At 46.1% G+C, this 11,248-nt stretch overlaps 1 protein-coding gene across 1 annotated transcript in view; it reads right to left on the minus strand.

Moving 5' to 3' along the window:
* lox (lysyl oxidase) overlaps positions 1-10,363 on the minus strand; it is a 10,471-nt gene extending 108 nt beyond the window's left edge. The window contains exons 1-7 of the mRNA XM_084086698.1: positions 9,925-10,363; positions 8,648-8,756; positions 8,171-8,302; positions 7,279-7,435; positions 3,789-3,884; positions 2,020-2,135; positions 1-650 (exon numbers count right to left, since the gene is read on the minus strand). The exon at positions 1-650 is cut by the window's left edge and continues 108 nt beyond it. Coding sequence (XP_083942824.1) covers positions 644-650; positions 2,020-2,135; positions 3,789-3,884; positions 7,279-7,435; positions 8,171-8,302; positions 8,648-8,756; positions 9,925-10,339 — 1,032 coding nt within the window. The 5' untranslated portion in view covers positions 10,340-10,363 and the 3' untranslated portion in view covers positions 1-643. The remainder of the gene's footprint in view (positions 651-2,019; positions 2,136-3,788; positions 3,885-7,278; positions 7,436-8,170; positions 8,303-8,647; positions 8,757-9,924) is intronic.
* Positions 10,364-11,248: the final 885 nt, after the last annotated feature.

Below are 11,248 nucleotides of genomic sequence, written 5' to 3' on the forward strand. Positions count from 1 at the left end.
ACACAGATAATATCAAACATGAGCCTGAAAACGACATTCACATGTTCAGCCTCTCTCACGCCACTCATTAACCCTTCCGGATCATTCAAACTAAACAATACGGTTAACATGAATATATAACTGAAAGACCCTCGACTCTTTCTAAAGAGCAAGTGCGACTACGACTCACACTAATGAAGACAAAATAACATAATACCACATGTACAGCTAACAGGGAACGTTCTCATAACATTACGAACAAACACTCTTCCAGTGATGTTGAAGCTATCCGGCCTTTAATAATGTTCTCAAAACGTTATTCATCCATCGTTTCTGAAATCTTTTAGTTGCGTGTTTTTTAAATGTTAAACGTTCAGAGAACATTCAAAAGTAACGTTCCCATAATGTTTGAATGGAATGTTCCCTTAATGTTCACATAACCAAGAAAAAACGTTTTAAAACATTCAGGGAACATTCAGAAATAACGTTTTCATAACTTAATGAGAACGTTCTCAGAACATATCTCGGTCAGCTGGGTATCGGACGCATGGGTTAAAGCTCATTTACTGCGGTGTAACTTCACAGATATCGGCTTCCTTCGGCACAGATGATCTGTGATGAACAGCAGTGATGTTGATGTTTCCGGTCCGGTGGGAAAATCCGCTCAGTGTCTGTGAACAGAAGGATGGAGACGCTCAACACTCTTCAGACGGGAAAAATATTGACACATTTATTTCAGATAATATCCAGAGCAAGATATATCCATAACCTTTAAAGACATTATTTTTGGATACTTTGATTCTGACCCCACTAAAAACAATTTAATTTATTTTCTTGGCAAATTTTATATACATAAATGTAAATTCACCAACAAACAAAACAGTTTTTCTTGTTTTTTTGAAAGAAATTGAAATGTACCGTAACTATGGAAACTTGTTTCCGCCACAGAGTGAAAAATAAAAAAGGTAATTGTGACTTTTTAATCTCACAATTCCGACTTCTGACTTTTTATCTCAGAATTGCGTGATATAAAGTTGCAATTGCGTGATATAAAGTCAGAATTATGAGATATAAACTCGCAATTGCGAGAAACATACTTGAAATTCTGACTTTTTTTCTCAGAATTGCATGTTTATTATATCTCGCAATTCTGACTTTATAATACGCAATTGGGAAATATAAAGTCAGAATTGTGAGATATAAACTATTCTAAGGTAAAAAAAAAAAAAAAAGTCGTTTTTTTTCCCTTTAGAATTGGACTTTATATATCACAATTCTGAGAAAATATGTCAGAATTGCGAGATATAAACTCGCAATTATGTGTTATAAAGTCAGAATTGCGAGATATAAAGTCGCAATTGCGAGAAAAAAAGTCAGAATTCTGACTTTATATTTCGCAATTCTGACTTTATATCTCGCAATTCTGACTTTATAACACATAATTCTGACTTTATATCTCGCAATTGCGACTTTTTTCACGCAATTCTGACTTTATATCTCGCAATTCTGACTTCATATCTCGCAATTCTGACTTTATATCTCGCAATTGCGACTTTATTTCACGCAATTCTGACTTTATATCTCGCAATTCTGAGAAAATAAAGTCAGAATTTCGAGATGTAAACTCGCAATTGTGAGATAAAAAGTCACAATTATCTTTTAAAATGTTTTATTCTGTGGCGGAAACAATCTTCCATACGTAACACTATTTCATCCTCAGTAAACAAGAAAGCAAGTAAGACAACCTCAATTTGTAATGACTTTAATTTGTACAATATGTATAAAATAATGTAACCACCTGATATTGAACATAATCTTTAGACTTGCTACAATAATATAAAAAAATTCTCCTACTTTTCATTTGTTATTTTTCTTTTTTTAGCAAATCATTGTTAAATGTTTTTCTTTTTTCTCCTGTATGTTCAGATGACATAGAACATATTGTTGATATATTTTGTGTATTGTATACAAAGTTGTATATCATTAATATCATCTCTGTATGGTTTGCAAGCATAATCAAAAATGCAAATAAACCCTTACGGAGTCACGCCGCAGCCAGACACGTGAGCGGAGCTGCCGGTGTACTGGACGTCACAGCGGACGATGTTATTGCTGAAGTCCGACTCGGACACCTGGAACCCAGGGTTCACTGTGACCTGGAATAAAAACATCAAACCCTCTCACACATACAAGTCAAGTCTCCTTCATTTATACAGCGCTTTAACAATACAGAGCGTTTCACAGCAGCTTTACAGTGATATCAGGAGATTACAGTAACAGAGATTGTTTAGGCTTTACAGCAGATCTAGAATAAAGTTATTGTCCAGATAAAGTTAGTTTTGATTGATTCACTTCCATTGTAAAGATCATTAGTTATTAACTTAGGGGCCGCTAACACACACCGCTCTCACAGAAAACTGTCTGTTAATTTACACGACAACAGTGTTTAGAGCTCGAGAACGCAAACTTTGAAACAGGATCCAAGGTGCATGCGTTGAAAAAAAATGTAAAACGTTATCATCTCCGTGTAAAGGTCAAAAACGTGAAAATGGTGACAGCGTGCACATGCATTTTACGTGTTTAGTCTATAGGTATGCACGTTTGAATATATATGTGCAAATGCTGTGTTTTGGAGTTTGTTTATTAAGCGTGCAGGGCAACCCCCCAGCAGAGCATTACAATAATCTAGCCTTGAGCTCATGACCGCATGAACTGTTCCGCATTTGTCATTGGGAGCATATGACCAGGGGCGTGTCTAGAGGGGGGACACAGGGTGGCACCGCCCCAACCCCCCCCCCCCGGAATATGATTGGCCCCCCTGGTGCCCCCCCCCAAACATCACTGGGCTAGATTTACTGTCAACATGACAATGCCCAACACCATTGGATCAGAGCGCTGTCAATCACTGCTTGATTTGCGATAAAGCAGAATCACTGGGCCGTGTTTTTCAAACAGGAGAGAGAGACACCTCGACACGTCACTGTTTATGGTAAATACCTACTCAGTTACAGTATATATTTTGAAATATCACACCGTATGTTAGTCTGATTACTTTCATGTGTGACTGATCAAGCTATAGTATGTCGCCAGCAACTTCGTCAGACTAACGTTACTGAATAGAGAGGACTTGTCAGTGTTATTCAGCGGCAGCGCACACCACCACATAAATATAAATACATAAATATTATCTATATTAATATAGATGAGAATGAAAAGAGGACAGAGTTTTTTTTTAATTTTTATTAGAACAAAACTGTGTGGTGCAATAAATGCAGTGCCACATTTAATACCATCTATATTAGGGCACTGGGCATTGCAAAGATTTTTGAAATCATGCTTAATATTTTCTAAACAAGTATTAATTTCCAGTTGAATTTTCTGATTTCCCATGACCCCCCCTCACTGGTTCTCGGTTCCCCCTGTGCCCCCCCCCCCCCCCCCCATTTATAAAATCCTGGAATCGCCCCTGCATATGACGTAATTTAGATGATGTTTTATTAACAAAGTTCGGGAGGAGCACAATCATATAATTAACCTAAATGAACTGAAGAGGAGCGCACTCAGTTAATCAAATAATTACCAAAATGAGAGATATACAGCAGACTTACCTCTTTAACAGCATCCCTCCACCTCCATCTCCTCACTTCTAGTCCTAACTACTCTTACAACAACCGGGGAGACCGTACTCTGGGTTCGGCCAAATACGCATAACCTTTACTCCACTTAATTACATGTAAGTGTGAACTCGTGAAATATATCATACCTACAAAACAACAGCAATCCTCAAGAGAAGCGTGAGGGTTTCTGACCTTGAGGGTGTATCGTCCCGGCTGGACGTCTGTGATGTCGATCCACTGGCAGTCGATGTCTGCGCTGTAGGTGTCGTAGCATCCCGGACTCAAACCCTGTGGCGAGAGACGGGATCATGAGGCGGTGTGTGTGTCGTCTGTGCTGTGTGTGTGTTGCGGTGTGAACGCACCTGTGTGTGTGTGTGGCGGTGTGAACGCACCTGTGTGTGAGGCGGTGTGAACGCACCTGTGTGTGTGGCGGTGTGAACGCACCTGTGTGTGTGTGGCGGTGTGAACGCACCTGTGTGTGTGTGGCGGTGTGAACGCACCTGTGTGTGTGGCGGTGTGAACGCAACTGTGTGTGTGTGTGGCGGTGTGAACGCACCTCTGTGTGTGTGGCGGTGTGAACGCACCTGTGTGTGTGTGTGGCGGTGTGAACGCACCTGTGTGTGTGGCGGTGTGAACGCACCTGTGTGTGTGTGTGGCGGTGTGAACGCACTTGTGTGTGTGTGGCGGTGTGAACGCAACTGTGTGTGTGTGTGGCGGTGTGAACGCACCTGTGTGTGTGTGGCGGTGTGAACGCAACTGTGTGTGTGTGGCGGTGTGAACGCAACTGTGTGTGTGTGGCGGTGTGAACGCACCTGTGTGTGTGTGTGGCGGTGTGAACGCACCTGTGTGTGTGGCGGTGTGAACGCAACTGTGTGTGTGTGTGGCGGTGTGAACGCAACTGTGTGTGTGTGGCAGTGTGAACGCAACTGTGTGTGTGTGGCGGTGTGAACGCACCTCTGTGTGTGTGTGGCGGTGTGAACGCACTTGTGTGTGTGTGGCGGTGTGAACGCAACTGTGTGTGTGTGTGGCGGTGTGAACGCACCTGTGTGTGTGTGGCGGTGTGAACGCAACTGTGTGTGTGTGGCGGTGTGAACGCAACTGTGTGTGTGTGGCGGTGTGAACGCAACTGTGTGTGTGTGGCAGTGTGAACGCACCTGTGTGTGTGTGGCGGTGTGAACGCACCTGTGTGTGTGGCGGTGTGAACGCAACTGTGTGTGTGTGTAGCGGCGTGAACGCAACTGTGTGTGTGTGTGGCGGTGTGAACGCACCTGTGTGTGTGTGTGGCGGTGTGAACGCACCTGTGTGTGTGTGGCGGTGTGAACGCACCTGTGTGTGTGTGTGGCGGTGTGAACGCACTTGTGTGTGTGTGGCGGTGTGAACGCAACTGTGTGTGTGTGTGGCGGTGTGAACGCACCTGTGTGTGTGTGGCGGTGTGAACGCACCTCTGTGTGTGTGTGGCGGTGTGAACGCACTTGTGTGTGTGTGGCGGTGTGAACGCAACTGTGTGTGTGTGTGGCGGTGTGAACGCACCTGTGTGTGTGTGGCGGTGTGAACGCAACTGTGTGTGTGTGGCGGTGTGAACGCAACTGTGTGTGTGTGGCGGTGTGAACGCAACTGTGTGTGTGTGTGGCGGTGTGAACGCACCTGTGTGTGTGTGGCGGTGTGAACGCACCTGTGTGTGTGTGTGGCGGTGTGAACGCACCTGTGTGTGTGGCGGTGTGAACGCAACTGTGTGTGTGTGTGGCGGTGTGAACGCAACTGTGTGTGTGTGGCGGTGTGAACGCAACTGTGTGTGTGTGGCAGTGTGAACGCACCTGTGTGTGTGTGGCGGTGTGAACGCACCTGTGTGTGTGGCGGTGTGAACGCAACTGTGTGTGTGTGTGGCGGTGTGAACGCAACTGTGTGTGTGTGGCGGTGTGAACGCAACTGTGTGTGTGTGGCAGTGTGAACGCACCTGTGTGTGTGTGGCGGTGTGAACGCAACTGTGTGTGGCGGTGTGAACGCAACTGTGTGTGTGTGTGGCGGTGTGAACGCACTTGTGTGTGTGTGGCGGTGTGAACGCAACTGTGTGTGTGTGTGGCGGTGTGAACGCACCTGTGTGTGTGGCGGTGTGAACGCACCTGTGTGTGTGTGGCGGTGTGAACGCACCTGTGTGTGTGGCGGTGTGAACGCAACTGTGTGTGTGTGTGGCGGTGTGAACGCACCTCTGTGTGTGTGGCGGTGTGAACGCACCTGTGTGTGTGTGTGGCGGTGTGAACGCACCTGTGTGTGTGGCGGTGTGAACGCACCTGTGTGTGTGTGTGGCGGTGTGAACGCACTTGTGTGTGTGTGGCGGTGTGAACGCAACTGTGTGTGTGTGTGGCGGTGTGAACGCACCTGTGTGTGTGTGGCGGTGTGAACGCAACTGTGTGTGTGTGGCGGTGTGAACGCAACTGTGTGTGTGTGGCGGTGTGAACGCACCTGTGTGTGTGTGTGGCGGTGTGAACGCACCTGTGTGTGTGGCGGTGTGAACGCAACTGTGTGTGTGTGTGGCGGTGTGAACGCAACTGTGTGTGTGTGGCAGTGTGAACGCAACTGTGTGTGTGTGGCGGTGTGAACGCACCTCTGTGTGTGTGTGGCGGTGTGAACGCACTTGTGTGTGTGTGGCGGTGTGAACGCAACTGTGTGTGTGTGTGGCGGTGTGAACGCACCTGTGTGTGTGTGGCGGTGTGAACGCAACTGTGTGTGTGTGGCGGTGTGAACGCAACTGTGTGTGTGTGGCGGTGTGAACGCACCTGTGTGTGTGTGGCGGTGTGAACGCACCTGTGTGTGTGTGTGGCGGTGTGAACGCACCTGTGTGTGTGGCGGTGTGAACGCAACTGTGTGTGTGTGTGGCGGTGTGAACGCAACTGTGTGTGTGTGGCGGTGTGAACGCAACTGTGTGTGTGTGGCGGTGTGAACGCACCTGTGTGTGTGTGGCGGTGTGAACGCAACTGTGTGTGGCGGTGTGAACGCAACTGTGTGTGTGTGTGGCGGTGTGAACGCACTTGTGTGTGTGTGGCGGTGTGAACGCAACTGTGTGTGTGTGGCGGTGTGAACGCACTTGTGTGTGTGTGGCGGTGTGAACGCAACTGTGTGTGTGTGTGGCGGTGTGAACGCACTTGTGTGTGTGTGGCGGTGTGAACGCAACTGTGTGTGTGTGTGGCGGTGTGAACGCAACTGTGTGTGTGTGGCGGTGTGAACGCACCTGTGTGTGTGTGGCGGTGTGAACGCACCTGTGTGTGTGGCGGTGTGAACGCACCTGTGTGTGTGTGTGGCGGTGTGAACGCAACTGTGTGTGTGTGGCGGTGTGAACGCACCTGTGTGTGTGTGGCGGTGTGAACGCAACTGTGTGTGTGTGGCGGTGTGAACGCACCTGTGTGTGTGTGTGGCGGTGTGAACGCACCTGTGTGTGTGTGGCGGTGTGAACGCACCTGTGTGTGTGGCGGTGTGAACGCAACTGTGTGTGTGTGTAGCGGCGTGAACGCAACTGTGTGTGTGTGTGGCGGTGTGAACGCACCTGTGTGTGTGTGTGGCGGTGTGAACGCACCTGTGTGTGTGTGGCGGTGTGAACGCACCTGTGTGTGTGGCGGTGTGAACGCAACTGTGTGTGTGTGTGGCGGTGTGAACGCAACTGTGTGTGTGTGTGGCGGTGTGAACGCACCTGTGTGTGGGACGTGCAGGCGTAGCGGCGGTAGTAGCCGGGGTCGCAGGACGTGTCCTCCAGACAGAAACTGGCTTTATGGCCCTCGGCGACCCTCTGCTGTGTGCTGGAGTCCAGCAGGTCGTAATGGCTGAACTCGTTCATGCTGTGATAGTGACTGAAACACACATGCTTTCATTTCGCCTGTTATTCTTTTTTCCAGCAGATTAATTTGAAATCACATCACAGCAATGTTGTTTTCTGTCGTTTAGGGCTGGTGTGACAAACATCTGGGGGCAAATCTGGGGTGAAAGTTCCAGAAGTTTGAGGCTCTCTGGACTGTGCATCGGTCACACAGGTGCTCACGTTAATAAAGCAGCATTAAAACCGTTAAGTGAGTCTGTCATTTTCTCTGTTCACTACAATATAAATGTACTTTAAAGGTAGATTTACTGCACCCAAAAATGATCCCATGATTTACTCGTCCTCAAGCCATCCTAGCCTAGGTATATATGATACCTGAGATTCTGAAGCCCAAAAAAGTGCATCCATCCGTCATAACAGTAATCCATACGGCTCCAGGGGTTAATAAAGGCCTTCTGAAGCCAAGAAAAATATCCATATTTATAACTTTATAAACTATAATCACTGGCTTTTGGTAACGGCCGTATGCGAGTCGAGTTCAACAGTAAGGGTGACCTCTGACCCGACACATGACAAGTGACCTCAAAAGCTGGGAAGAGCCGGGATATTTTTCAATATAACTCCGACATCGTTGGCTGAAATAAGAAAGTTATGTACACCTAGAAAGGCTTGAGGGCGAGTAAATCACAGGGTCACTCTTTAACTCCACCACTAACCCTAACCCTAACTCCACCAGTCTCAGCGTCTCCTGTCTGTGTGTTCTCCTCACTTGTGGCAGCTGTGCCATTCCCAGGCGTGCCTCGGTCTGCTGGGAAGGAAGTCTGCGGTTCCCTGGTTCTTCACGCGCTGAGGGAACCTCAACAGAACCCTGGTGTCGTAGTCTCGCGCGTTTGCTGACGAACTGAGGAACACAGAAGGAGAACACGTTTAATATCAGGTTCTTCAACAGTTCTTGAGTTCAGAAACCAGAAAACAGTTTCTGTTGCTGTAAAGTTATTGAGTGACTATAAGGTTAAACACAAATATTCCACAAGAGGAGTTTTTCCATCAATGCCACAGAAGTTTTTTCATAATGTGAAGAACATTTAATAATCTAAAGCACATTTTATGCAGTGGAAAGAATCCATGGATGTTCGAGGTTCTTCATGGAAGCATTGATGCTGATAAAGAAGCTTTATTTTTAAGAGTGCATCATCATCATCATCTTCATCATCATCATCATCATCATTAGTGATTGTAATCAGACCTCGCCAGGCAGTTCTCCTCCGCAGCGCATCTGAGGTTGTACATCGGGACTCTCTGGACGTACGTGGAGACCTGGATCATGTAGGGATCGACCACCAGATCCGGGAGACCTGCGGAGATTCCAGTCGAGTCTCCTTTATTACACAGCGCTTTCACAACACAGAGTGTTTCAGCTTTACTGAGATAACAGGAGAATAATGCAGCAAAGTTTGTTTCCAGAAGAGAATAGCGTCAGTCCAGCTTAAGTCAGTTCAGTGATGGCTCATTTTTGTTTTAAAAAAGTTATTAATTTAGTTCATATTTATATATATATTGCCGCTCTGGAGTAAACCGTGATGTCATCGTCAGCTCAGTTCAGTTCTCATATAATGGTGTCAGTGCAGGAGATCAATAATATTGTGGAATATTACATTAAATGTCCCGAACTAAAAAAGACAAAAGCCAAAGGCGACAGTGGCAAGACAGAAAGAGTGTGTGTGTGTGTGAGAGAGAGAGAGAGAGAGAGTGTGTGTGTGTGAGAGAGAGAGAGAGAGAGAGTGTGTGTGTGTGTGTGTGTGTGTGTGTGTGTGTGTGCGTGTGTGTGAGAGAGAGAGAGAGAGAGTGTGTGTGTGTGTGTGTGTGTGTGTGTGTGAGAGAGTGAGAGAGTGTGTGTGTGTGTGTGTGTGTGAGAGAGAGAGAGTCTGTGTGTGTGTGTTTGTGTGTGTGTGTGTGTGTGTGAGAGAGAGAGTCTGTGTGTGTGTGTGTGTGTGTGAGAGAGAGAGAGAGAGAGAGTGTGTGTGTGTGTGTGTGAGAGAGAGAGAGAGAGAGAGAGAGAGAGAGTGTGTGTGTGTGTGTGTGTGTGTGTTTCCTTAATAATAACAATGATCACAAAGGCGTTACTGTTGCATTATGAAAACGTTGTTTCTGAATGTTCTCTGGATGTTCCCCAAAAAAATTCAATACGTTTTGTCTATGATGTGAACGTTAGAGATTGTTTCTTCTCCATTTAATAATTCTTCAAACATTATGGGAACATTATTTTTAAATGTTCTCTGAACGTTCTGAAACAAGCAGTAACATTTAAAAAAAAAAACGTTAGACGAACATACAACTAAAATGTTTCAGAAAAACGTTCCAAGAATGACGTATAAATAATGTTTTTGTTCAAACATTTTGATAACATTTTTAAAGACCAGATAACTTTGAACGAACGCTCTGTTAACGTCACTGGAAGAACGTTTGATCACAACTCTGAGAGAACCTTGGCAGAACGTTCTCTGGTGTTGGACCGGTTCTTACCATTCTGGAAGTATCTGGTTCCGTACCCGTGATGCCTCTGCGCGCTCCTCGGACTAGGTCGGTAGTACGAGTCGTAGTAGTTGTAGTACGGGTTGTAGTGACTGTTCCTGATGGATTTGTAGGGATCGTACGGATCATCGGACATCATCCCTTCATCACCGGAGCTCCTGCTCGCGTTCCTCCCGTTCCTGGTCCCGGTCTCCGGTGGAGCGGCGCGTTCCCGCGGCACGTACTCGGACCCGCGGCTCATCAGATTAAACACGCGCCCGTTATTCGTCCATCGCGTCCGCGCGCGCAGTGCACCGGCCTGTTGCGCGCGAGCCGCCGCTCTCGATCCGGCGTTCAGCTGAGAGAAAACTGTCGGAACGCAACTACAAACACACACGAACAGCAGAACGAGACTCCCGCGCTCCATAATGCACGCTAAAACAGCGGTGTGTGTGCGAGAGAGCGCGCGTGACCATCTGAAGCTCAGCGCGCGAGGATGAGGTTGAGGAGGAGCTGGTGCGCGTGCATCTGTTCAGTCTCAGAGTTACACATCATCAGCTCTACACACAGATCTCACAACAACTGCATTACATACAATAAAGCAAACCATAGAGTTCATTAAAGATAAGTTAAATGCAATGATTCATTAATAAGAGAAAAGTGAGAGAAAATGATCGTTTATCATGTTCTTCCAAACCAAAAGATATTTGGAGAAATGTCTGTTTTGGTTCATACAATGAAATACAAATGAAAATTTGTAAATAACAAATACGTAATTTGTAAATGTTGCTGTTAGAAACTAGGCAAGGCAAGGCAAGTTTATTTATATAGCACATTTCATACACAATGGCAATTCAAAGTGCTTTACATAGAAGAAATTAAAATAATAAAAAGAAATAAGAATAATTAAAACAGTTTAGAAAAATAAAATACAGTGCAATACAAACAGTCGGACGAACAGCGGCACAGTGCTCATTCAGTAAATGCACAGAAGTGTTTTGAGTCTGGATGTGAAAGTGACTGTAGGAGCACGTCTGATCTCCTCTGGAAGCTGGTCCAGCATAATAGCTAAAGCCGACTCGCCATGCTTAGAGTGAAGCCTTGCTGTTTCTAGCTGATATGATCCTAATGATCTGAGTGATCTGTTGGGTTTATATTCAGTGAGCATATCTGCAATATATTGAGGTCCTAGGCCATTGAATGATATATATACCAGTAATAATACTTTAAAATCAATCCTAAATGTAACTGGGAGCCAGTGTAAAGACCTGAGGACTGGTGTGATGTGTTCTAGAATCAGATATATTTAGAACAAAAGAAATGAGATGGTCTTTAT

This window comes from Abramis brama (assembly GCF_963993115.1).
Source record: "Abramis brama genome assembly, chromosome: 16".
Lineage (NCBI taxonomy): Eukaryota > Metazoa > Chordata > Actinopteri > Cypriniformes > Leuciscidae > Abramis > Abramis brama.